The sequence below is a fragment of the Diplodia corticola genome, assembly GCF_001883845.1.
Source record: "Diplodia corticola strain CBS 112549 chromosome Unknown scaffold13, whole genome shotgun sequence".
Classification (NCBI taxonomy): domain Eukaryota; kingdom Fungi; phylum Ascomycota; class Dothideomycetes; order Botryosphaeriales; family Botryosphaeriaceae; genus Diplodia; species Diplodia corticola.
This window is the reverse complement of record NW_017971492.1, coordinates 645-25,978: the sequence shown is the minus strand read 5'-3', so window position 1 is coordinate 25,978 and position 25,334 is coordinate 645. Positions and strand designations below refer to the sequence as shown.

Sequence of the window (25,334 nt, the reverse complement as noted above, 5' to 3'; positions counted from 1 at the left end):
GCGGCTGCCAGAGACGAGAGGGCGTGAAAATGATTGTTCCGACTACGCCGTCACATTACGCTCCTTCCGGGGCCGAGAGAACGCGCGGGGGAATTTGCAGTCGACAGCGCGTGCGGAGCCTCGCCTGCGTTTGTTTGGGAACCGCCGCCCAGCTTGGAGGCAGGAGCACCGTGGCACGGCGCGCGGCGCTTAGTCATCGCACGGTCACGGGATCACGCTCCGCAATCGACTTCACCGCGGCGAACATGGTTGAGAGCGAGCCAATTGCTGGCCGATTACGTGTTTCATGCTAAACAAAAGGCCCCCGAGCACTCCTGCGTTCGTCAGAGTCCCCTGGAGTCGAGTCCTGCGGCCGTCGCTGCGTCCTCGTGGAGCCGCCGCCGCCCAAACGCCTTGCTATAAATACGAGTCCTGAACACAGGGAAACGGTGGGTCAGTGTCGCTCGATGCCCTCTGCAGGGACGTCGTCCATCGCTTCTGGAGCCCGCGGTCCCACCATCCAGTCTTCCATGGCCAACCATTCACTCCACGTCTTCTCGGCCGCCTCGATCTCCTCGAGCTGCACGTTCTGCAGCGGCTTCATGAACGGAACAGTCTCGTGCGGCGAGATGTCGTACTGGTACTTGACTTTGGCCCAGCCGACACTCTTGGCCGCGAACAGGTAGTTGCGGCGCTCGCATTCTTGCACTGGCCCGACGCCCTTCCGCCACTCGTCTCCGAAGAAGCCGTGCAGGATGCCGTCCCTGTCGAAGCCGGTCACCACCAGGCGTCGGATGAATGGCACCAGCGAAACCCAGACGGGGGCGCCGGGCTGCGAGGCATGGGCCGTCGGGCCTTGCCTGGCCCAGGATGCGGGATATGCCCCCAGCCCAGGGCCCGGCGGAGCAAGCCCCGACGCACTGACGATGGGATTCGCAACCCATTGGAACGGGAGGCTGATGTTGATGAGCGCGGCCACCGCCTGGACGGAGCCGTCGTGCTGGGCGTGGTCGAGGAAGTAGCGCTGGCAGCTTTGGTAGGCGGGATGCCACTCGAAGATGTCGAACTGCGCGTCTCCGAGCATGGACTGGCGCGGGGCCTCGGCGGACGCTGCGGCGGTGAATAGCCCGCTGCGGGACGAGGACGGCTGGGGGAAGCCGTTGGACGGGCCAGGATACGCCATGTCAAGCGGACGAAGTATGGGCTGGCTCGGGGGCAAGCAACGGCGGGCTCGAGAAGGGGTTGCAGGCGCGGGCTGGGGCGGTGCGGATCAGCCAGAGAGCTGCGGCAGACAATGCGCCGGGCCGCTCTTGTGGACAGGGCAGGTCAAGGCCAGCGCGAGGGCATCGAGTGCCGTATAATTGCCTGGGCGCGGCCAGTGGCCCTGGGCGGGAGGCGTTTATATATTGAGCGCGCCGGAGAAGAAGGCGTCGCCGGAGCCATCACCTGCCTCTGCCATGGGCGCTGCTGGAGTATACATAGCAGCAGCGCGCAAGGGTGATATCAACGCGTCGCCGCTCGCCGTCTACCTACACTGGGGTCGCGCCACACCTTCCTTGCGTCAATCCGCGCCTGGCCGCACGACTGCAGCGCCAGCCGGCAATAATAATGCACGAGACGGGGCTCCAGCCTAACCTCGCACGGCCGCTACACGCAGCAGCGCGGGAGCTGTGCTGAAAATAACCCGCCGGCGGCCGTCGCCGCTAGCCCAGCCCTGCAGCCCAGGTGCCTGCGAGGAACAAGCGCCCGCTCGCCAGGCGGAATGTGGCTGCAAGAACACGTTCCCAGGGCGCGTGGTGTTGTGCAGGGCGGAGGCTAGAGCGCTCCACCACGACCTCCCCCGCTGCACATTCCTTTTGCGCGCGTCGACGGCCAGCCAGCATTGCGCGCGCAAACCAATGCAGGCGCCGCCGCGCCGCCTGCCGAATTGCCCTGCTGCTCTCAGCCGCACCCACGCGCTGCGTCGACGCCGCAGTGTTGCCTCATCCGGCAGCCGTGGCGGCCGCATCGTCCTGCATCGTCCTGCATCTGCAAGATCTCAGCCCGCAGCGAGCTGAGATGCGCTGACGACCGCCAGAGCGGCGCCCGCAGCCGCCACGGCCCACGACCCCCGGTCGAGGCCGTGCGCACATCCCGCCGAGCTGGACGACGGGAGCCAAAGTGCGTCATCCCGAGGTGCTTGGCTGCCCGCCTCTCTTCCATCGTACCCGCAGCCCTCTGTACCACGACACCAACCTTATTCCGAGTGCTTCCCGCTCCAAGACATCTGCTCGCCAATCTCCCTGAGCCGAAATCTCACCCTACATCGTCCCGTCGCCATGGCTCAGCACGTCCTCTCGCTGAGCTCGCGCCTCAAGGCATGTCGCCCCGCGCCCCAATCGTGCCCCAGCTTGGCTGACCACCGGCCGTGTCCAGCTTGCCAATGGCCGGTCCATGCCGCAGATCCATCTTGGAGTTTACCTCACCGACGGCCGTGAGTGTTATCAGGCCGTCCTGTGGGCCCTGGAGGTACGGGCGTCCCATTTCCTCGGCTGTCCCGTCACGCTTCTTCTGCCTTCGACCCGGCCAGCGGTTAGCAATGCGTTCTCCCAGCGCGTCGGCCCGCGACGGCGCATGCGTATTGCCTCGATGGGGTGCGGACGAGAACCTGGCGAGCGGTAGCTGGCTAGTTCGCATGCTAGCTCCGGCTTTACCCCTGCTACCCAATCACTGCCCTGAGAAACCTCAAGTCCCATGGAGCTCGCTGCTGACAGGTACAGGCCGGATATCGCGCGTAAGTCTCTGGCATGTCCCTGCCTGCGTTTCACTCCAGCCGACCGACGATGAAATCCCCAGCATCGATTCCGCGCAGATGTATCACAATGAGCGCGAGGTAGGACAGGCCATCAACCACTTTCTCGCAAGCCCGGCCAACAGCGAGGGGCTCAAGCGAGAAGACATTCACTTTACCAGCAAGCTCGCGTCAAACACCTCGTACGACGCAGCCAGGCGGGCAATTAAGCAGTCTCTTGAGGCATGCGATCTGGGTTATATCGATCTGTTTCTGCTGCACAGCCCATACGGTGGCAGGCAGGCACGGCTCGATTGCTGGCGAGCTGTGGAGGACGCGATTGCCGACGGCGACATCAGGACTGGGGGTGTGAGCAACTACGGTGTCAAACACCTGCAGGAACTGCTTGACTCCAAGCCCCGTGTCCACCCCGCTGTGAACCAAATCGAGGTGCACCCGTTCAACACGCGCACCGACATCACGACGTTCTGCCAGCAAAACAACATCGTGGTCGAGGCATACGCGCCGCTGGCACGCGCACTCCGGATGAAGCACCCCATGGTAGTATCGTTGTCAAAGAAATACGCGTGCACGCCGGCGCAGCTGCTTGTACGCTGGAGCCTGCAACATGGCTACGTGCCTTTGCCAAAGAGCGTCAAGAAGGAGCGCATCGTCGAGAATGCCAAGGTCGAGAAGTTCGAGATCGGAGGGGAAGACATGGAGAAGCTGGACGGCCTGGACGAGTACCTGGTGACTGGTGAGTGATGCCACCAGCCGGCGCTAGGCGCGACGGCATGGTTCCCCACGTCCTCCTCCGGGCAATCTTCGTGCTCCGCAGCGGACGCTGGGTGTTGTTGAGAAGGCGCAGCGCGGCGGCCGCCGCCCACGCCAGGAGTGTGTCGCGTAATACGCTGACGAGTGCAGATTGGGACCCGACGGACTGCGCGTAGGTGCTGGAGCGCCGAAGTCGCGAGGCGGGGAGGAGGTCTCTTAAGAGAGGGTGGTGCGGCATGGGCGATTCTTTCCCGAGTGGCTGTAGCCGGCTGGGCTGGGCTGCCGTTACCGGAGGTCCGGGGCGACTGGCAGGGTCTGCGGTGGGGTGGGCCGCGGGCGCCCACGGAGAAGCGAGGCGGGCACATATGTATGACAGCGCGGAAACCCAAGCGTGCCGCAGAATTTGCAATGAGCTCGCGTGATGCTCGGCGCCGGCGCGGGCGGGGTGTGTTGATCAAGCCTGACTTGCAGCAGCGTGCGCGGTGGAGCAGCGCTGCAGCCCGCCGCGTTCGGGCCGGAGCTTCACTGGCGCATCTGGCTCGCCGTCCGCCCTAGCCCGGCGCGCCTCAACTGCGCAGCAAACTGTAACGTAACCGCCGATTCCCAGAACCGCCCAGCAGCACAGGCACGCTGGCCGATGACGGGCCAAAATGAGAGCCGTAAATCTGCACGGCCAATCGCAGCCGCGCAGCTTATCTGCACCTCCGTCGCCCTGGCGGTACTCCAGCTCGCAGACGGCCCCCGTCGTCCCGCATCTGATCTCGCGGCTCTGATCGGGCCCGTCATCAGGAAGCTTCCGTCCTGGCCAATGGCAGCCCGCGCGCGCCGGGCTGCCGCTGCCTCGACGGCCTCTATCGCACTCTCCCACGCCTCGCCTCGCCGCGCCTGGGTGCGCCCTGTGACGTCCCGCCCGCGCGAGCTGCTGTGCTTCCTTTTCGTCCCGAGCCCCAGCTTCTGCTGTTCATAAATAATCTGCGGGAGCTCCGTCGTTGACTGTTTCTGACCCTATCCTCTGTCCTCTTCCACTGCCGGCTTCTGCAACTCCCGCCAAACACCGCCAAAATGTCCAACCTCCCTCACGAGCCCGAGTTCGAGCAAGCCTACCACGGTGCGTTGCATCATGCCTCATCTGCCGTTCTGCCGCTGACCTTTCCTTTTATCTAGAGCTTGCCTCGACCCTCGACAACTCTTCCCTTTTTGAGAAGCACCCGGAGTACAAGACCGCCCTCAAGGTCGCCGCCATCCCGGAGCGCATCATCCAGTTTCGTGTCGTCTGGGAGGATGACAAGGGCCAGCTGCAGGTCAACCGCGGTTTCCGCGTCCAGTTCAACTCTGCTCTGGGTCCCTACAAGGGCGGTCTCCGCTTCCACCCCACCGTCAACCTCTCCATCCTCAAGTTCCTTGGTTTCGAGCAGATCTTCAAGAATGCTCTGACTGGCCGTAAGTTTCTCCAAAACCGCGGTGTTGAGGTGACAAAGCTAATGCGTTACCTATAGTCAACATGGGTGGCGGCAAGGGTGGCTCCGACTTCGATCCCAAGGGCAAGTCGGACAGCGAGATCCGCAGGTTCTGCCAGTCCTTCATGCGCGAGCTGAGCAAGCACATTGGCGGCGACACCGACGTCCCCGCCGGCGACATTGGTGTCGGTGGCCGCGAGGTTGGCTACATGTTCGGTGCTTACCGCCAGGCCCGCAACAGGTGGGAGGGTGTCCTTACCGGGAAGGGCGGCTCTTGGGGTGGTTCGCTCATCCGCCCTGAGGCCACTGGCTACGGTCTCGTCTACTACGTCGAGCACATGATCAAGTACGCTTCTGGTGGCAAGGAGTCGTTCAAGGGCAAGCGCGTCGCCCTCTCTGGCTCTGGTAACGTTGCTCAGTACGCGGCACTGAAGGTCATCGAGCTCGGCGGCACTGTTGTGTCTCTTTCCGACTCCAAGGGTGCTCTGATTGCCACCGATGCTGCTGGCTTCACTTCCGATGTCATCGAGACCATCGCCAACATCAAGCTCAACCGCAAGGCCCTGACGGAGTTCTCGGACCCCAAGTACCAGTACATCGAGGGTGCCCGCCCGTGGGTCCACGTTGGTAAGGTCGACGTTGCCCTCCCTAGTGCTACTCAGAACGAAGTCTCGGGCGACGAGGCAAAGGCGCTCATCGACGCTGGCTGCAAGTTCATCGCCGAGGGCTCCAACATGGGCTGCACCCAGGACGCCATTGACGCCTTCGAGGCTCACCGCAAGGCCAACACCAACGCCGCTATTTGGTACGCTCCCGGCAAGGCCGCCAACGCTGGTGGTGTCGCCGTGTCCGGCCTGGAGATGGCCCAGAACTCGCAGCGCATTAGCTGGACTTCTGAGGAGGTCGACGACAGGCTCAAGCTCATTATGAAGAACTGCTTCGAGAACTGCCTTGAGACGGCCAAGGCTTACGTCCCGGCTGCTGAGGGCGAGTACCCTAGTCTGGTTGCTGGTGCCAACATTGCTGGGTTCGCCAAGGTCGCGGCCGCCATGAGGGACCAGGGCGATTGGTTCTAAGTGCATGCTTAGGAGTGAAGAGATGAAAAAGGGAAGCGCCGGGGTTGTCATGAACCTTTCTTTATTTCCTTTTTCTGGTCGCAATTTTAAGGGAAAATCCGGAGTTCTGTATATACCATGATCCTGGGATGCAATTCAAGTCTTTACGAAAAAAACATCCTTCCAAACTATGATGACGAAATGGCAATAGTTCGAAGCCGATGCGAACGGTTTAGTATTGCGATAATGAGATCGGTCAGAGACGAAAGCGTGCGATAAGAAAGCCCTGCTCTGCCCAGACAGCACCTAGGCAAACCATGTGGCCAAACAGAGTTGAAGTCATCCGTTGGGACGTGATTTGCGGACGGACGCGTTCGACATGCCATGTCACGTGATTAACAAGGGCCGGCCCACTCCGAGCGCACTGACCTCGAGAAGACAAAATTCTCTCGCCACCACTCTCCGAATTTCGACAATGACTTTCTTCTCAGTCCTCGGGTTGCGACTTCGCCCACGCAGTACTGCTTCATGACACGCATGTACACGGTAGCAAGTCTTTCCCTCCGCACTATTGGTTACGACAAGGAAATTAGTCACGGCTCAAGAGGAGCACAGTAGCGACAAAAACGGCGCTTTCGAAGACTCGGCGATCTTGATCTCCCTACGATCACGAGTTCAAAAAGACCGCCAAAAGCAAAGCCAGAGACCTGCCTCCAATGGGGGTTTCTTCTCACTTCGTGTTGCAGTTTCTGAGCCCTCGTGGCGAGGAAGATGTTGCGTCTATTTGATGAGAGACATGCTGAAATGAACCTACACCCAAGTGCTTCCGCGTCGCGCTCGGAGTATTTGAAGCGGAGACGGCTCTCTTGGCTTTTGAGCAGCGCGTCACTGCTGGCCTGGTTATCATAATCATCCGAGTGTGCTAGCACAAAGACTGTTGCTAGGCTTCGGAGTGTGCTATTCGTCATGGGCGAAGAAGCGGGATGATTGCATATGCGGCACGCCTGGAACCGAGCAGCCCGCTGCATTGTCGAAGAAACAATAGCCTTCAACCTAGCGGACAGCAGCTTCGAGAAACGGGCTATCTCGACGCCTTGAGTTCTACTTTCCCAATTCCACCTCTCCCAATCACAGCTCCTTGCTCTCGCCCCCGGTAGCTGGAGTTGGCCGCTGCTTCACGCCCCCCTTGCTCGATGCCGTCCCCACGACCAGTGCATACAGCGCGACCAGGGCCTCGCTCAGGAGCGAAATAACGCTCGTGCAAGCAATGCCCCAGATCTGGACGCTTACGCTGCCCGTCGGTGCCTTTGGGAAAGCCAGGATCCACTCAACGTATCCAGGGACCCAGCCTTCCGGTATCCAGAAAAGAGCCTGTTTCGCATACCACAGCTGCAGGAAGAATCGAAGGCCGTTTGTGGCGAGCCATCGAACGGAGGCGACAGTCGTGTCAAACGACGTGCGGGTGGAGCGCAGAGCAGATTCTAGCGGGTGAAACAACAAGATCAGCTTGGGCAAGGGTGCGAGGATAGCTGCACAATATTTACCGTTTTTCTGGAAGTCGGCGAAGGCCTTGTCGTGAGCGCGGCGCAGCTTTGCCCACCTGGCGAAGTCGTCCTGGGCGCTGACGCCGTTCATTTCCTTTTTCAGGCGCAGCACTTCGCGCTTCAGCTTATCATGCTCTCGCGCAGCCTTACTTGTTGGCGTAGGGAGCTTGTTGTACAGAATCCATAGCTGGGAAACGGGCGGGGTCAGCGATACTAAGTCAGGCAGATGGCAGAGAGCAAGCGCACCAGCTCGTTGAGGGTCGCTGCGGGAACGGCGCTAGCGAGATGGGTGACGAGGCTGACGGCGAAGACGATCAGCAGGAGGGAGGCCATGGGTGCGGGCAGAGGTGTTGGCTCGCAGCGAGAGGCATGTACGGGGAGCTGGTGGTGTTTGGCTTCGGGCTGCGCTCGGACCAGCCCGCTCTGACATCAGCCGTCGCCCGTCGCCCGTCGCCCGCCGCCCACCGCCCACACCTCCGCGCCTTCCGTCACCATGGCCGCAACCACCTACGGGCCGCATCCTCTGTGTCCAGACCATGCCCTGGCCTACCGCGTCATCAGCGACTTTCTCCAGAAGCACCGCCAGGATGTTGTTGAGATCGAGGTGCTGCCGCCCGCCTTAGCGCCCCCGAGTGGCTCGCCTGTCCTGGAAGATGGCATCTGCCTGGGCGTACCCAAGCGCTTCCTTGCCGCCGCCTTCATTGCTGCCCGCTCCGTCTTCTTCGACAAGCGAGTATGTAGCGACCCTATCTCGGTGCAGGCTGCTCTCGATGCGACGTCTGTCATTCTGCTCTTCGACCCGGAACACCTCACGGCTGCAAACTTCAGGAAAGCCCAGCTCAACGTCCTCCGCTCGCTCCACAACGACTCCCTGGCCCCTGCGCATTCTGTGCAACTGGAGCTGAATTTCCTGGACAGCATTCTTACTTCTCCCTTGCATCGGCAATCCAAATCCCCTACCCTGTGGGGCTACCGGGCCTGGATTGTGCAATCTTTCGATCCCCAACTTTGGCTGAGCCGCGCGCCTGGTCAGGATGCAACGTCTCTACTGTCTTGGGAACAATTTGCCCGCGAGCTGGGCGTGGTGCTAAAGGCGGCCGAACGGCACCCCAAAAACTACTACGCCTGGCAGTATGCTCGACGTCTTTTCGATCGCGTCCCAGAGTTGCAAAGCATCTACCAGCGCCAGCTGTCATTACTGCGACCGCCGCCTCTTATCAGCTCTTCTCTGACAGCTCCAGGTCACGATTTCTTGCAGCAGTCGGTACCAGTCGTGTACGAGTGGTGCCTGCGTAACCCAAGTGACACGTCAGCCTGGTCATTTCTATATTTTCTTCTTCTCCGCACCCCAAAGCCTGCTCGGCTTGCTCAGCAGATTATAGACAGGACATTTGGCCTGGCCCAAGGTTTTCATTGGAAACACGAGTCGCTCTGGACTTTCCTAAGGACCGTGATTGCTGACCCAACACTGACCTCCACGGAAGCCAGATCTCAATATATACAGGCGATTCAAGACACGTACAAAAAGAAGGATTTTCTGTCGCCAGAAGCAGAAGCTACGGTGATCGGCCTGGCCCATCCCGCCGAGAAAGCAGTTATTTGGATACTCCACAACGCAAGTGCCTAGAGAGATTCAATTGAGAAGAAGAAAACTGAAGAGAGGAAGAGGCCAACAGGATCTCAAAGAGGTGCGAGTCAAACTTCAAACCACACCGTCCCTTTCTATCTTTCTTCGTCGACAACTTCGCCATAGCCAGCTTACTGCATCTCGTATCAATCGCCCAAAAGTTCCGAGGACAGCTTTCAAGGCACCCGAACAAGTGCCTTGTGGCTCCGCGATCGCTTGGGTATTCCGCTCGGGAACAATACACAGTGCTTGGCTGTGTTCGCTCGTGCCAGACGTAATTGTGCCGACAAAAATGACGGCGGTTCTTCCTCCTGCAAGCTTAAATGGACTCACCACGTCGACTCTGGTCCATTGTCCTATGGGAGGCAGGGTCTTCATTGGTGGGACGTTAGGACCAAGTACGCGGCCAGGTCTAAGAGGTGGCGATGGCGATTCATTGGATTCCTCAACAGTCGGCTGATGGTGTTGAACGTCCAATTTGTACGTTACTAGGCGACCGGTGCGCTCGTGCATGTGTTCGACGGAAGATGCAGTCAACCGGTGGGATCCGCTCCACTGGAATCGTTCGAGGAGACGCCACTGAATCGAGTAGATGTCCTTCGCATTTATGAAGGAATTTGACGGCATCGCCATCCCGTCTGCTAGCTCAACACGTGGACGTCCAAACCGAGGCGCAGAATCCTCGCGGTGGTACTCGGACGGTGCTATTGGCAGATACCAGTTGACTTGGCGCCGCTGCCGAGGGACTTCGATATCGAATCTCTGCGTCAGGCTCTTGTTACGGAACGAGGTAACCTTTGCTCAATCAGCATATGCAAACCGGGCAGGATGATAGAGCTTACTATGTGAAAATGGACGTATTCACCGTCCCAGCTGGCTGGTCTTGAACAGATGACCACCGGATGGTCAAAGGCGTCTTTGAGAATGGCAGGCGTCTGTCCGACTGGATCTATGGAGCCGGCTGGCAAATTGTCAAACGGCGGCAACCACAGTATCTTACCGACAACGACTTCGCTGCTTTGGACTGACTTGGAGCTCATGGCTGGAAAGTTTTGATCTCGGTTGGTGAAGAGGAACACTTGGGACTTGGTCTTGGGGTGTGCCACTGTGTGTACACTTATAAACCCTTACGAGCACTCACCGAGCTGTCGCGCATCGCCACCACGATACCAGGCATGGACGGAGGACTTCTGTGCAGACAGGGGATGACAAGCCGTCAAGGATGCGTTTGTCGAATGTACGGCGCCCATTTGCATCGCCTCGTCCCATGCGGATGGCTTGCGGGTGCGCGCGTCTGCATAATTTACGGCACAGCCGGTGCGGCTCAGAAGATAACCATTCTTTCCACTAGAGCTTGAGTTTTTGGTTGCCGTGCCGCAATGGTGGATGCCGGCGCTTAGCAACCGGCGCGTAAGCAAGTGAACAGCTGAGTCCGGCCAAGAGCGCCTTGCTCCGCCACCGCTGGCATGGACCACACAGCTGTTGAACCCATGTTGTAGCTCGTTTCTGTTGGAAGCCCGAGCACGACACTCTAGCCCTGATTCGTCGTGATGCATGTGGCACTTACGTCCATACCTGATGGCACGGATATGTCTATCCCATGCGTCTACACATCAGATTAACATGGCATTGCTGCCGTTGCGGCGTAGTAGCTGGGGCCTTTATCGACAAAAGTCGGCCTTGTACCATACAGCTTTGGGCTTAGAAGCCACTGCTTTGACCACTATGACGCAAGCAAAGCCGCTGTCCATCCTTACACCTAAAGAGGTCATGCTCAAGTGTTATTGTTGCCTGCTCGCCCACAGCGATGCACAACCGAGTCCAGGCAGCAACAATCGTTTTAATTTGCGGGCCTACCATCACGATGTCTTCTCAATTGCTGTCGTCCATGGCCGCACAACGGTTCCCGCCCAGCTTTTACAGGTCTGCTCCGTCCCGATTTTCGTATCTTTAGAAAGACATGCTCGTCGTCGAAACCAATCCCATATTCAGCGTCACGGCCACGGAGCGCAGTTTCGTGCTGGGTGTCATACGTCTTGAGAAACGTATGTTCGCCCGCACCCTGGCTCGAAAAACGGCGGGTAGAATGCTGCCTACAGAGCTCGTTGCATTGGTGGAAGAAGACTTGTTCGAGTATTACTGGACGCACACGACAGCCAAATCCTGGGAGCGTATGGATGCATACTGGAGCAACTCCCACCCGGGGCTGTACTGGGAGAGATTCATGAGTGACAGTGCGTTGCAGACATGGTGTAATCTCGCAGTAAGTCATGCATCGTCGCAGTCTCGTTCTGAACTTAGCTAAATGTGAATCTTTTTCCCCGCCAGGATAGTCTAAACCTCACCCTCGCCGCCCGAGAGGGCCCGTACGATAAACGCCTTAGAGTGGGGGGCAGCACTTCTAATTATACTTCCACCAAGCCGTTCGTCGTGCACATTGCGCGCGCCGGCCGCCATGCACATGGTAACATCACGCTCCGCGCTTCATCCGCGTTGTTTCCCACGACCTCGTCATCTTCCATCCATGATGGCTTGGTTGTAGATGCGGAATCTTCCCACAGCGTTGCTCGGCTTCGAAGTGGTGTCTGTAGCACGAACACGGACTTTAGTCGAGGGAATTGCAGTGCATCGTTCACGCCTGCCCCCGTGGGCGGTGGAGGAGACCATCTAATAGGCCGTGATCGGGTCGAGAGATTCTTCGATTTCCAAGACGTGGAAGAGGAGATGAACGCGTGGGATGGGGATTCATTACTGAAGTGCATTGCGGTTCTGGAACTGCGAATGGTCGGCGGACGCAAGCCAAAGCTCAGGCTGATCCAGAGCTTTGCGTCGAGCAGTGTCGGATAGGGACACAGTAAATTGCTGCACCTCGAAGGAGCGGGGGCCGCGGTGTGAACATTATTGCTCTTGGAACTATCATACATTCACGTCATACCAACGCTTCGACTGCCAATGTGCTCTGCCTTGTCTGTCACAAGGTCCCGAATGTCTACTTTAACTCCAGTCTACAAGATACCTAAGCCTTTCGTATCACTCGTATTCGTTGGACTTGCTGCACTCTCTCGACGACTGGAATTCCTTGAGCCCTTGCCTTCAAGGGCCTCCTGCTCGAGGAAACTCTGCCATAGCTCAGCCAGGCTCTCTTTGTTCTGCTGGGCAGAAGATGATGAGTGGCCCTCTGATAACAGAAGATCGGTGCTTGATAGTGAGGGTGTGGACGGCGTGCGATGGAACGGAGATAAGGGAACCCGAAGGCTGTTGTTTGCAGTGGCGGTGGAGCCGGGGCGTGAGAGGCCGGCTTGTTCGCGTTGTTCTGTATGCAACGGTCAACGAGCTCGTTCACTTCAACACAGGTGTGTTTCTAAGCAGCTCGATCATGTGCTTACCATCGTTCCATCCAAGAAGCGCGGCAATGAGTTGCAGGACTTGGAACTTCTTAGGGTCGCTACGGTCGAGCGCCAGGAAGTGGAGCAGATGATTCGTGACAATCTGCCTATCCACGTTGTCCTCGGGTCGACCTTTTCGTAGGATGCGCAGAGCTTTTGTCAAATGGTCATTGAGGATCACGGCTTCATGACGGAGCTTTCCTATGAGTAGATTTTTCTCTTTGACCTCCTTCTCAAACGGTAGGGCACGCTCGAGCTCTTTCTGTGAGGCTTCCAGCTCAGTCTGCGCTTTTCTTGATGTGTTCTCGGCAGATTGAAGCTGTTTTCGGAGGTCCTCGAGCTGGTTCTGAGAGTTTTCAACAATCTCCCGGAGCTCCTTCTTGCGTGCTGCGTACGAGGTTAGTTTGAACGAAGAAACTTGTGAGGTGAGATCGGCGGCTCACCGTCTTGGATGTCTCGCAACGCCCTTTGCAGGCCGTCGACGGTTGACGTCTGGGTGTCTCTCTCGTTGACTGCTCGTTCCAACGTCTCGCGCTGACTGTTGAGCTGGTCCTCGAGTTCGGCCACCCGGTCGCTCAGGTTCTCGCGCAGCGACCTCTCCTCCATGGCCAGCACCTCCCAGTCCTGCATGGCCTGTTTCGCCGTCTCGAATTCCTCCCTGGCATATGCTTCACGCTGTATCAGCTCGTCCCTTTCTTTCACCCAATTTTGCTGCGACAAAGTGGCGCGGCTCCGCAGGCTGGAGATCTCGGAGGCGTGCTCTTCGGTCTGCTTGCGCAGCTGCTCGTTGTCATGGCGGAGTTGGCGGTTCTGGTCCTCAAGATCATCGACCTGGGTACGCATGCGGTCGAGCTCCTCGGCGTCCTGGCGCATGCGCTCGCCCAGCTGACTCTTGATGGTGTTGACCTTGCCGCGGAGGTCACGGTACTGGTTCTCGGCATGCTCCTTGCTCTTGGCGGCGTCGGCGGCGTGCTGCTTCAGGTCCTGGGTCTCGTCCTCATGCCTGCTCTGGATGGTCTCGAGCGACTTGCGCAGCTGGGTGACCTCCTCGCGCAGCTCGTCGCGCTCCTTGGCCAGCTGGTCGAGGCGGTCGGAGGTGTCGCTGTCCATCTTGGGCGAGTGCGAGCGGGCGCCGTTGCGCTGCGGCGTCTGCGAGTCGGACTGGGCGGTCGAGGGCCGGCTGTCAGGGTCGTCGTTCGTGCTGGCCTTCTGGAAGCAATTAGCGAGCTGGCGCAGGTGGCAGACAGGGGCGTGGGCGCGCACGGCGGCGTCGCCGTCATCGTCGCGGCTGGGGTCGTCGGGGGGCGGGTCGGCGGCGGGGTGGCCATTGGTGGGCGGGTCTTGCGATTGCGGCGGGCGAGGGTTCTTCTTCTTGTTCTTCTTCTTCTTGGCCTGGGGAGAGACCGGGGCTGGCAGCGGGCGTCAGCGAGGACTCGGGAGTGGAGGCGCGGCTGGGGAGCTTGGGGGACTGAGGGCAGGGGGCGCGCGACGCACCGGGGATGGGCAGCGGCGGGGCAGTCTCGTGGGTGGGAGACATGTTGGCCATCAGCTGGGTGACGGAGGTGTTGCGGCTGCTGCGCCCAAGGCCGACGACGTACATTGTCTGGGACCAGTCGTCGTGTCCAGTTGCACTGGCGGAGGGAGCCCTTGCAGCGCCAATCCCGGCCCGCAGCCACAACAGCTCGCTCCTACGGTTGCCGACAACCCACAACCACAATGCCAGCCCGCCGCTCCGCCCCCGCCCTCATCCATTTGGAACCATCGGATCTGCGGCCCCGCCGCCCTCACCACCGCCCTGCCGCTGGCGGGGTAGACTACCGGTAACCCACCCAGGCCATGCTCACCACCCCGCAAGTCGTGGCGCGGCCTCGCCGCCGCCGCCCTGCCGTCGTGCCGGCTTAAATGCGCTCCCCGTCTGCTGCCGTGGACTGGCCTGTGATTACCTCGCGCGTCTCACTCCGGCTTCAACCCGACCTGTGCTGCACGCCGTCATGGCGACCAACGGCCAATCCGCCCACCCCGAGGACCTCGCCGGCAGGAAGTACATCCGCTGGGATGCCAAGGGCGTTGAGAAAGTCCCGCCCAATGAGGCTGAAGACATCCAGGCTGTTGCCGACATGATCAATGAGATCCAACGCGCTCACTGGAACAAGGCCCGTCATTGTTTCGGCGGCACGCATGCCCGCACCCACGGCGTGGTCAAGGGCAAATTCCTCGTCCCCGACGATTTGCCCCAGCACCTCAAGCAGACCGAGCTCTTTGCGACGGGAGGCGAGTATCCCGCTGTGTGTCGCTACAGCACAGAGCCGGGCGACCCGGGCTTGGATGTGAGCGCCCTTTGCCAGGCGCTTGTTCGACATTGACGCGTTCGGGGAACAGGACCGCATCGCGCAGCCGCGTGGCTTTGCAATCAAGCTGTTCAACGTGCACGGCAAGATGTTTGATGAAGGCGCCGCCTATCCCACCCAAGACATTGAATTCAACAGCACTCCAGTCCTAGACCTAGCCGACGCCAAAACTACCCGTGACATCATCAATCTGCGCATCAAATACGGAAATGACCAGTCAGAGCTATACAAGCACCTCGAGGCACGCAAAGACACCGATCTGCAGAAAGGCCGTGATGCCGTCCGCAATACGCACCTCGAGAGCACCCGCCAGTACTCGCAGACCGCATATCGTTTCGGGGATTTTGTGATCAAGTATTGCCTGGTTCCGTCGAGTGATACACAGCGCACACTCTACGAAGAAACCGTCAAGCCCGCCGACGGCTCGGATGTCTTGCATCGCTGGTTGCAGGCTTTCCACAAGGAGCACGATGCCGAATATCTCTTCCAGGTGCAGCTGTGCGAGAACCTAGATGATCAGCCAGTTGAGTATGCAGGGAAAGTTTGGGACTCGGGCAAGTACCCCTGGCAGACCGTTGCGAAGCTGGTCATTCCGAAGCAAGACAGCTTTGATTACGAGCGCAAGGCATTCTGGGAGGACCACATGCGTGTTGATCCATGGCACGGCTTGGTTGGTCTGCAGCCCCTGGGCAGTCCGAATCGCCTTAGAAGAGTTGGTAGGTTTTCTTGAGCAGATCCACCAAAAACATGAACTGACTGGTACCCTCCAGTGTATCCTGCCAGTAGCAGCCTTCGCCGCAAAATGAACGGGAGAAAGGAGATCAACGTCAAAAGCATCGATGAGATTCCAGGCTAGTTATCCGTGCGACAACGCCTATGATCTGGCAACCTGTAATGTTTTTTTGGGGAGTGTTGAGTCACTATTAAGCAGTTAATTATCTTGTTATGTCAGCTGAGATGCAACCTTCTATCAACCGCTAAGCACTCTGGTGTGATCTTTGTATTTTGAGGGGCCTCTTGCCCACATCAGCCCCTACGCATTCCGAAGGGGAAATGATTCACGCATTCCTCGGGTTGGCGAAACAGAGCATCACGGGAGCGCCAGAGGTTCGCTCAAGACAGCTACAAAGGCCATTCGTGTTGGGCGAATTAAGGGCGTCTGGCAAACTGAGCATTCCAACCAACGCAATTCCCACGATCGTTTATAAATAGCACCACATGGGTTGAAGCATACGCGTTTGCATCTATGACCTCACTATGTGCAGTAGTCTCATCACATGTGGTAACACCGAATGACGTCCTTTGCTGGACAGGCCTGAGGCTATATAAAGTGGAAGGGGGGTCGCGTCCAGTCCTCTTCTTTCGTTAGATACCAAAACTACGGTCTCATTAACCCTTGGGTTGTCACTATGTTGTGCTTTTTACGCAACGAAATTGGCTCTCCACATTCCCAAGCAGACCAAGATAGTCATTTGGCACGGTTGAACTGTGATGCACCTTGACCGGGATGTATTCTCCATGAAGGTCGCGTGTTCAAGTCTGCCCACATACATCCGAGTCGTTTACGTCCAGTCGCACGAGCAGGACACATGCGAATAGAACCTACCGTCTTGGCTCGGTATTGGATTAGCAAATCAAGCGACGTCATTTAAACCCCTCTCCCGGGAGGGTGGTGCAGAGTAAATGCCGCCGTCTCTGTCAAACTCCGTCACAGTGAAAGCTCGGTAGGGGGGCGGTTGGTTCATGACGAAAAGGCGAGAGTAATGCGCTCTACTTATTGATCACTGGTTGAACGGTGGTGTTTACGAACTGAGCCATGCCAAGGGCCTGGTGGACCCAAGACGAAAGCTGATCAAGGGTCCGGCCGTCGGGAGATCTTCCGCATGCCTGGTTAACTGCTGGCTCAGATCCTTCACGGTCTGAGATCTGCAGCCGCTTCCAGCAGCCGAAAGAAACATGGCCATTCACTATGCGCCGGTGCAAATCGACTCACGAACACCAGAGACCTTCCCAAATGAAGTGATGATGGAGATAAGCACGCTATGTTAAGCTGCTCTGGATATCGCGAAACCGCCAACTACGCCGATGTGCTCTGCAAACCAAACAAAAACCCCCCCGGGCTAAGCGATCATACAGCCATGGTCTGGCCGTCGGCCTCCCCACTGTTGACTTTCTTGCCAGTCTTCTTGATGGTGTTCAGAACAGTGTCGTAGTCGAGCGAGTCGGCGGCGGTGACCTCGGCGGTCTGGCTGTCGAGCGAGACCGTGTGCGACTTGACGCCTACAGAAGCGGGGTGGTGAGCGAGCGGACAAGCAAGTGGGCGGCGCGGAACTAACCATCAAGCTTCTTGAGCACGCGGTCGACGGCGCCGGAGCAGCCGCCGCAGGTCATGGTGATGTTGAATTTGTAGGAGTGGTCGGACATGGTGGAGGAGGCGTAGGGGCTGCAGAAACGAGAAGCTGTGGGGTCAGGGCCGATGCTGGCTGGGTCGGCTGGCGAGGGGCGAGGGGCGAGGGTGCTTATAAAGGCGGCGGCGGATGGCGTGCTGAGATAATAAAGTCGAGCAGAAGAGGCCAGCGCGGTGCCTGCATGATCAGCAGCATGAAACTTGCTCACGTCGCAGCGCTGCTGGTGGCCCGCCCCCGCGCGCGGTTGATCGGAGAGCGGGCTCTGCGCTCGGCCGGCTAGACGTCACTGTAAGCGAGCCTTCTCGGGCTGCCGCCCGCTCGCTGCAAACACGCCTTCACACCTTAAGCCCTCGTCCCGGTCGCCGTTCCGCACCCATGGCCTCGTGCGTAAGCTGCTTCATGAGCCGCCTGAGCAGGACTGACGCCGTCGAGTAGCTACATCCTCCACCTGCCCTTCCGCCGCACCCATTCGGTCACGCTCGCCGACGCCATCAAGCAGTATATCTCCAGCAAATATGACCAGCACCCAGACATGTTCACCCAGGACCTGGAGGCCATCGATGCCCTGCGTTCCGGTGCCATCCATGCCGTCGAGCCCCACCACAGCGGCGTACGCAAGCTGCAGGCATACGCCGCCCAGCTGGTGTGGATCGGCGGGAAATTTCCCGTCGATGTATGTCTCGCCCGTCATGTAGCGTCGACGAGTGGCTGACAGGCGCTCGCGCTGTTGCAGATAGGCGTCGACTTCTCCTGGTTCCCTGCCCTAGGCTACAACACTCAGCGTCCCGGTATGCCCGCCATGCTCACGCGCCACATCGTCTCAGGCTGACCTGCTGCGAACAGTGCTAGAGAACAATGTGCGCTTCGAGCTGGCCAATGTGCTGTTCAACTTGGCCGCCATGTATTCGCAGCTGGCTACCTCGACGAATAGGACGACGACCGACGGCCTCAAGCAGGCATGCAACCACTTCTGCCTCGCCGCCGGCGTCCTGTCACACCTCAAGGTCCACGTCGTGCCTGACATGCGCTCGAGCCCGCCTGAAGACATGGACGCCATGACTTTGGAGAGTCTGGAACACCTGATGCTCGCTCAGGCGCAAGAGTGCTTCTGGCAAAAGGCTGTGAAGGACGGGCTGAAAGACGCCTCTATATCCAAGCTTGCCGCCAAGGTCTCGGACCTGTACTCGGATGCCAGCAACTGGGGGATCAAGTCGGATGCAGTGAGCAGCGAGTGGATCCACCATATGAGTGCCAAGCACCACCACTTCGCTGCAGCCGCACAATATAGGGCTGCTCGGGACTGTTTGGAGAAACGTAAATATGGCGAGGAGGTTGCCCGGCTGAGAGACAGTCTGACCTGTGCCAACGAGGCTCTAAGGGAGGCTCGCTACATTAACCGTACAGTGTTGGGAGACCTGAGTGGCCTGAAAAATCGGGTTACAGAAGACTTGAAGCGAGCCGAGAAGGACAATGACATGATCTACTTGCGTACGTTCCACAGCAAAGCACCCGCCACTTTTGGTGTCTGACATGACAATCGCGCAGAGCCCGTTCCGCCAAAGCCTGAGCTGAAGACATTGGACAGAGCTACAATGGTGGCCGCCAAATCTCCAAAGGAAGTATCAGATCCCTTGTCAATGCTTGGTGAGAACGGGGAGCTTGGCAGACCTCTGTTCTCGAAACTTGTCCCGTACTCCGTCCACATCGCTGCCAGTATCTATGCCGACCGCCGAGATCAATTGGTGGCCAAAACCATCAACGAGCTGGAAGGACTCACCGCGAGGATACATGAGTGTGTTTTCCAGACCCCAAGAGCTCGTGTCGGCCGAAACTGATCAAATATACCAGGGTGCTCAAGAGCTTGAATCTCCCGGGGTCTCTCCAGGCGCTTGAGAAACCCCTGGGGCTACCCCCGGGACTTGTTTCACATGCGGAGGAAATTCGTCAACAAGATGGCCTGGATCGCCTTTATCGTTCCATAGATGAGACGGCAAAACTAAAAGAGCAAGACAATGCGGTATACCAGGAAGGTGTTGACATCCTTCATCAAGAGGCGGCGGAGGACGAGCGGGCCAGGAAGAAGTACGGCACGGACCGTTGGAACCGCCCGTCCTCGGCTGACGCAGCACCTAAACTGTACGTTCAAGTCAAGGAGATCGGCGATTATCTAAAGTCTGCGGTCAACAGCGACCAAATAGTTCAGGGTAAGATCAAGGAAAAAGAAAGCCACATCCGGCTCCTTTCCGGTACCGACCATGATCTGGAGCAGTTTGTTCCGAGCAGTCGACGGGTGACGATGACTGCAGCTGTTGAAAGGGAGGCGACAAATCTCAGGGGCTGCCTCAACGAGGTTAGCAGGCTGGAGAGCAGGAGGAAGCGCAAGATTGAGGCGCTGAGGGCAAAGTCTAGGCAGGACGATATCAGTAAGCTTGGCTGGATGATGGCGCAGCAACAATTGTCGGCTGATTGCAGTCAACAGACCCAGACCTGCTCAAGGAAACCTCTCGGCTCGAGCGGGAGTACCCGATGCAAAACATTGAGGCGGTACAGTTTGAGGATCTCTTCGAGCAGCGTCTCCACAAGTACGATGCCGACGACGACATGGTCACCGAGGAAGATCAGGAGCAGCAGGCCATCACGCAGCGCCTCGAGGAAGCGAACGCGGCGTTTGTCACGGCGCGGCGGGGAGATTCGTCGACTCGGCAGCGCGAGCAAGCACTGCAGCAGCTGGAGAACGCGTACTTCAAGTACAAGGAAATCATTTCGAACCTTGACACGGGACGGAAGTTCTACAACGACCTGGCCAAGATATGCGGGAAGTTCAGGAACGACTGCCGGACCTTTGCGTACCAGAGAAGGGCGGAGGCCACGCAGCTCGAGAGGTAAGTCAAGCGCCCCCGACGGGGAATCCCGACTGACTCGGCAGCGATCTCTCGACGGCAATGTCATCGTTGCACCTGCAGCAAGCCAATGCGCTGCAGGAGCAGCGGCAGGCGGATCAAGAGAGCCGGCCGTACCCAGCGCCGACACACGCGGGCCAGCCGGCAATACCGGCGCCGACGCCGACGCGAGCATCGGTGGCCATGGGCCCTACCAATGGCATGTGGACGCCGGACATGCCCATTCGCTTCGGGGCAACGCAGGGCGGGGAGGGCAAGCAGGTGCAGGCGGCGGACGCGCGGTGGGACCCATCCAAGGGAATGAAGTTTGCGTGATAGAGTAGCGACAGAGTAGCGACAGAGTAGCAGGCACGTGTCGGACGCGGGGCAGCAAAGCTGAAACGACGCAGGAATGACAGAGCATTGCGTAGACGCAGGCTGTGGTGCTAAGAATAGCCCGAAACGCGGTGGCGGGCTCGCGGCGGGCGCGCTGTGAGTGGGCGGGGCGGGAGAGACCCTGGGGAGTCAGCCTTGGGAGCGCCTTGGCCGAATTATTGCGCTGTGGCAGTGCGAGAAAGGCGCCAGGTGCCAGGTGCCAGGTGCCAGGTGCCAGGTGCCAGGTGAACGTCCCGGCCTGTCCCGTGCGCTTCTTGCGAGGCGGAGCCAGACGCTGGCTTGCGGTCCCTATCGCAACGCACACTATCTCTGAACCACAACAACATCCACGTCCCATCATCACCTGCGGCCGCCGGGCTCCACGGCACCTAGAGATTTGCGCGCGCCGCCTGCCTCGCTCCGGCCCCAGCAGCGCTCCCGCAGCGCTCCCGCAGCGCTCCAGCAGCTGGGTGGCCTCCGCTCGGCTTAATTGCAGCCCACAGCGCGCATATCTTACGCTCCGGCCCCCACGCCCAAGACTCAACCGGCCGCCGTCCCACGCTCTCTGCTTCTGCTCTTGGCCTGCGCTGCCTCTGCTCTGCACCGCGCGCCGCCCTCTTGCCCGCAGCCCGCCGCCCGCCGCCCGCCGCCCGCACCGCGCTTCTCGCTCCTATTTTGGGTGCCCCGCGGCCCGAAGCTTGTGCATCCTGCCCTAGCGGCCTTGAGCCACCGCTTATATCGTGTCGTCGCCAGTCACCAACACCGCAGCTGCTGCGCCCCCAGGCTGAGTCGCAAGGCCATCCTCACCCTCCGCCCGCGAACCACCTCCGCACCCCGCCGCGCGTAAGCTCGCGTCCAGCTGTGCGCAGCGCCGCTCCCGCCGCCCCAGAGCCGCCTCCTCCACCCAAAGCCCATGGTCTGAGCGCGTGCGAGACTCCAGGAAAAGAAACACCGTCATCATGGACAACGCGCGCCGCGACCGCTCGCCCTCGCAGGGCCATCAGCCTCATATAAGCCCGCACGCCTCGCCGTCGCCCCATCAGAGCTACCAGAATATCGCCGGTCTCGGTCTCGATGCCAGCTCGCTGACCCCCGACAACAGCGCCTTCGCGTCCGCCTACGACTCGTCCAACACCGGCCAGGGCTACCTGTCGCCCACTCACCAGCAGCAATTCGCCAGCCAGCCCGACATCGCCAACGGTGCCTTCCTGCACACCCAAGGCCTGCCTTCCAACCACCCCAGCCCCCAGTTCGGCCCCCAAGGCGGCAACATCTACTCCCAGGATCTCTTCGCCCAGAACAACCCCGCTGCAGACAACCAGGCCTTTGATGCCCAGTTCCTCACGGGTGGCGCCGGCAACCAGGGCTCGTCCATCGACCCGTCAATCTTTCTCGACCCGCAACTTCAAGAGCAGTCCATTGATCCTACCAATCTCATGAGTCACCAAATGTCCACCACCGCGCATTCCCCCACCCCTCCCCACCTCCTGCAGGCCGACATATCGCGCCATGCCAGCGCCAGTCCCCACGCCTCTCCAAACATAAATCAGGGCGGGTTCTCGGCGGGCCATTCCAGGCAGCAGTCGCTTGACCCCAGCGCCGCGTACGGTCAAGGACACGGTGGCGATTGGAACGGCATGGCCTTCAGAGGCCACCGCCGGGCGCCTTCTGACACGTACTCGGATGTGTCGTCGAATCACCCTTCGCCGTATCTAGGGAACAATGACAGCTTTGATCACGAAAACCCGTCACCTTTGCTCGGCGCGCAGCAAGATAACTCCATGTTCCAGGAGGTCATGAACTTTGGCCAATTTTCGTTGTCTGACAATCCAAGCCAGGCCGGCATCACGCCCGGACACAGCCCTCACATCTCCCCTCGCCTTGCCCCTCAGCAGCACAATTTGCCTCCGTTCACGGCGTCCAATAACTATGGCCTCATGCCTGTGGTGAGCAACCAACCAGGCAATCCGTCGGGTATGGACATGTTCCCTGGGAGCGGCCAGGAGCCGTTTCCGGCACTGAACCAAGAGTACGGCGCGTCGGACCAAATGTCGCCGCCCGAGATCAACATCGATTTCGCCCCGCCTTCGAGGCAGCAGAGCTTTGAGCCTCCGAAGCCCGAGGGTTCCGAGAACGCGCTGAGCCCGCCGAATAGGAGCCTGTCGCGCAACCGCATGCGCGCCAGGTCCGACCCATTCAGCGGCGCCAGCACGCGCGCATCGACGCCCGCCAGCGGCAACGCGTCTGATCCGGCCTCCTCCCTGCACCCCAACGCTGCCAAGGTTCCGACTTCGCGCTCAACCTCTCCGCATGGCCTGAACCGCGCCTCGCGCCGGTCTTCTACGTCGAGCATCCCCCATCGCGACTATATGCTCGGGCTCGCTGATCCGAATCGCCCCAATCCAAACAACCCCACTTCTGCTGCATCTAGCCCTGGCGCCATCCCCGAGCAGCTCGTCACCCCTAGCCCCGGCGGCTCGAAGCGTACCCAGAAGCATCCAGCAACCTTCCAATGTAGCCTGTGCCCCAAGCGCTTCACACGTGCTTACAATTTGCGCTCCCACCTCCGCACGCATACAGACGAGCGGCCCTTTGTGTGCAGCGTCTGTGGTAAGGCCTTTGCCCGCCAGCATGACCGCAAGCGCCACGAAGGTTTGCATAGTGGTGAGAAGAAATTCGTTTGCCGCGGCATCCTGAAAGATTCCAGCGGCTGGGGTTGCGGTCGCCGCTTCGCGCGCGCCGATGCTTTGGGCCGCCACTTTAGGAGTGAAGCAGGTCGCGTGTGCATTCGTCCTTTGCTCGAGGAAGAAGCGGCCGAGAAGGGTTGGGAGGTCCCAGCCATGTCTAGCCCATCGCAGCAGCAACAGTCGTCGCACTCAATGGACCAACTCGACCCTCTTGGAGCGCAGCCGCAAGGGCTGAGCATGATGATGCCCCAACACCCGCAGGGCTCGCAATTCAATCCGTTCGTCCAGCAACAGCAACCTGCCGGCTTCAATTCTGGCATGGGTGGCGGCATGGCCTTTGGACTTCCGCAAGCGCTGCTACAGCAATACCCCGCCCTCGCCGGCATCCAGTGGGAATCATTGCCAGCAAGCAGCAACGACGATCTTGTCGAGGATGATGCCATCAGTGGACGGAGCAGCTTTGACGCGAGTTCTGGCGGTGAGATGTTTGATGATAACAGCGGGTGGGAGCAGACGCTTAGCGACTACGAGGGCAGGTGATGGACTCCGTCAACTTGGCTCATCTATATTACAATGGTCAGGTCGACGGCTTAAGCATCGATTCAGACGAATCTGCGGAATCCCGACGGACCATCATCCCTTCCGGTACTTGTGAGCCACCGTTGTCCACGCTCGTCCATCCTGGCTGTCACGTCTCATCGGCCTCGTTCTGATCTCCCTACTTTGTGAGCTCCGATCGACAGCGCTGCTACGGCTTGGCCTTTGCATTGCCAGCATAGTACCAACCCCCGCCACCGCCTTCGGCTGTCCCTCATATGCCGCATCGGCTGCAACTCCCGAGTCACTCTGGCTCATCCACCATTCTCGACGAAACGGTAATCTGAGGTACGTGATTGGTTCCGCGTTGAAGACAGCAGGCGGTTGGTTTCGGTCGATCTTGTCGTCATCGTGCAGGCGCTATATTGTGCTTCGCCCTTGGTTAGACTGTTGTTGCTTTAGGCGCATGTTCTCGGTATCTGCCCATGTGCTTTTCTCCTTCATTGCGTAGTCGTTTCGCTCGATAGATACCACACTGTTATAGTCTACACTACCACGATTCTTACAATACCCAGTTCTATCTTATCTACTATTTCTTTATTCCGTTTCGTGGCTGGAAGTTCGTCATATTAAAGGCTAACCTAATAAACATACGTTATAAGTGTAAGATAATCGAAGAATTACGATTTATAAAAGTAACTCGGCGTAAAATATAAGGTATAAATAAAAGGTTTAGATAGGCGTAAAAAGATAATATAATTAATAAGTCTTTAAGAAATATAGCTAGCGCCCGTTAGATAAGAATAATTTTATTAACTTAATTATACTACGATTTACTTTATAAGTTATCTAGTAATCTACGTAACGTTATATAATATAGCTATAAATAAATAATTTTTTATATAATTTTTTTCTTTAAGGCCGCTATAAATTTAACCCTAACCCTTCCTCTCTCTAGAAAAGCTACTTCTTCTCCGTCGCTTACTTAGATTTATATATAAAATAGTAGGTAAACTCGAAGAACTCGCTAGTATTCTATATCTATATTACCACCTACCGGTCTTACTACTTACCGTATTATCTTACCACCTACCGGTCTTACTACTTACCGTAGTATCTTACCACCTACCGGCTACTAGCCTTACCACCTACCAGCCTTACCACCTACTAGCCTTACCGGCTACCAGCCCTACTAGCTACCGGCTACCAGCCTTACCTTACTACCTACTAGCCGCCGCCGCCCATCAGCCGCCGCCGCGTAAGAGGCGAGAACGCCCGTCGGGCAGCGTAAGAAGCTAGCGAAGAAGGATACCTACTACCGGGGGGGTGGTAAGGCTAATAGCCGGTAGCCGGAGGGGCTGGCAGCCGGTAAGGCTGGTGGGTAGTAAGGCTAGTAGACGGGATACTAGCGAGTTCTCCGGGTTTACCTACTATTTTATATATAAATCTAAGTAAGCGACGGAGAAGAAGTAGCTTTCCTAAGGAGTATTAAAATACGGATAGGGGAG

The 25,334-nt window shown here is 58.7% G+C and overlaps 10 protein-coding genes across 10 annotated transcripts; 6 read left to right on the top strand and 4 right to left on the bottom strand.

Moving 5' to 3' along the window:
- Positions 1-433: 433 nt before the first annotated feature.
- Positions 434-1,162, bottom strand: BKCO1_1300010 (ilp is an apoptosis inhibitor; the record flags this gene model as incomplete). Its single annotated transcript, XM_020270818.1, has 1 exon — positions 434-1,162. One exon carries the CDS (start codon positions 1,160-1,162, stop codon positions 434-436), a length of 729 nt encoding a protein of 242 aa, XP_020132404.1.
- Positions 1,163-2,830: 1,668 nt separating this feature from the next.
- BKCO1_130009 (aldo keto reductase) lies at positions 2,831-3,514 on the top strand (the record flags this gene model as incomplete). The annotated part of the gene is made up of 1 exon (XM_020270976.1): positions 2,831-3,514. The coding sequence occupies one exon, from the start codon at positions 2,831-2,833 to the stop codon at positions 3,512-3,514; it is 684 nt and encodes a 227-aa protein (XP_020132295.1).
- Positions 3,515-4,585: 1,071 nt separating this feature from the next.
- On the top strand, positions 4,586-6,056 carry BKCO1_130008 (nadp-specific glutamate dehydrogenase; the record flags this gene model as incomplete). The annotated part of the gene is made up of 3 exons (XM_020270965.1): positions 4,586-4,631; positions 4,688-4,963; positions 5,020-6,056. 3 exons carry the CDS (start codon positions 4,586-4,588, stop codon positions 6,054-6,056), a joined length of 1,359 nt encoding a protein of 452 aa, XP_020132294.1.
- A 1,107-nt stretch (positions 6,057-7,163) lies between these two features.
- On the bottom strand, positions 7,164-7,912 carry BKCO1_130007 (chd5 domain-containing protein; the record flags this gene model as incomplete). The annotated part of the gene is made up of 3 exons (XM_020270954.1): positions 7,164-7,516; positions 7,580-7,766; positions 7,826-7,912. The coding sequence occupies 3 exons, from the start codon at positions 7,910-7,912 to the stop codon at positions 7,164-7,166; spliced, it is 627 nt and encodes a 208-aa protein (XP_020132297.1).
- A 160-nt stretch (positions 7,913-8,072) lies between these two features.
- On the top strand, positions 8,073-9,206 carry BKCO1_130006 (protein prenyltransferase; the record flags this gene model as incomplete). The annotated part of the gene is made up of 1 exon (XM_020270943.1): positions 8,073-9,206. The coding sequence occupies one exon, from the start codon at positions 8,073-8,075 to the stop codon at positions 9,204-9,206; it is 1,134 nt and encodes a 377-aa protein (XP_020132296.1).
- Positions 9,207-12,211: 3,005 nt separating this feature from the next.
- BKCO1_130005 (golgi matrix) lies at positions 12,212-14,192 on the bottom strand (the record flags this gene model as incomplete). Its single annotated transcript, XM_020270932.1, has 4 exons — positions 12,212-12,519; positions 12,593-12,979; positions 13,036-14,001; positions 14,087-14,192. 4 exons carry the CDS (start codon positions 14,190-14,192, stop codon positions 12,212-12,214), a joined length of 1,767 nt encoding a protein of 588 aa, XP_020132299.1.
- A 391-nt stretch (positions 14,193-14,583) lies between these two features.
- On the top strand, positions 14,584-15,796 carry BKCO1_130004 (heme-dependent catalase; the record flags this gene model as incomplete). Its single annotated transcript, XM_020270921.1, has 3 exons — positions 14,584-14,919; positions 14,972-15,656; positions 15,711-15,796. 3 exons carry the CDS (start codon positions 14,584-14,586, stop codon positions 15,794-15,796), a joined length of 1,107 nt encoding a protein of 368 aa, XP_020132298.1.
- Positions 15,797-17,068: 1,272 nt separating this feature from the next.
- BKCO1_130003 (iron copper transporter) lies at positions 17,069-17,364 on the bottom strand (the record flags this gene model as incomplete). The annotated part of the gene is made up of 2 exons (XM_020270910.1): positions 17,069-17,220; positions 17,277-17,364. 2 exons carry the CDS (start codon positions 17,362-17,364, stop codon positions 17,069-17,071), a joined length of 240 nt encoding a protein of 79 aa, XP_020132301.1.
- A 359-nt stretch (positions 17,365-17,723) lies between these two features.
- BKCO1_130002 (ph-response regulator protein pala rim20) lies at positions 17,724-20,563 on the top strand (the record flags this gene model as incomplete). The annotated part of the gene is made up of 8 exons (XM_020270899.1): positions 17,724-17,731; positions 17,784-18,021; positions 18,082-18,136; positions 18,192-18,836; positions 18,894-19,140; positions 19,197-19,771; positions 19,828-20,230; positions 20,275-20,563. The coding sequence occupies 8 exons, from the start codon at positions 17,724-17,726 to the stop codon at positions 20,561-20,563; spliced, it is 2,460 nt and encodes an 819-aa protein (XP_020132300.1).
- Positions 20,564-21,561: 998 nt separating this feature from the next.
- Positions 21,562-23,829, top strand: BKCO1_130001 (c2h2 type zinc finger domain-containing protein; the record flags this gene model as incomplete). Its single annotated transcript, XM_020270817.1, has 1 exon — positions 21,562-23,829. One exon carries the CDS (start codon positions 21,562-21,564, stop codon positions 23,827-23,829), a length of 2,268 nt encoding a protein of 755 aa, XP_020132302.1.
- Between the last annotated feature and the right edge of the window lie 1,505 nt (positions 23,830-25,334).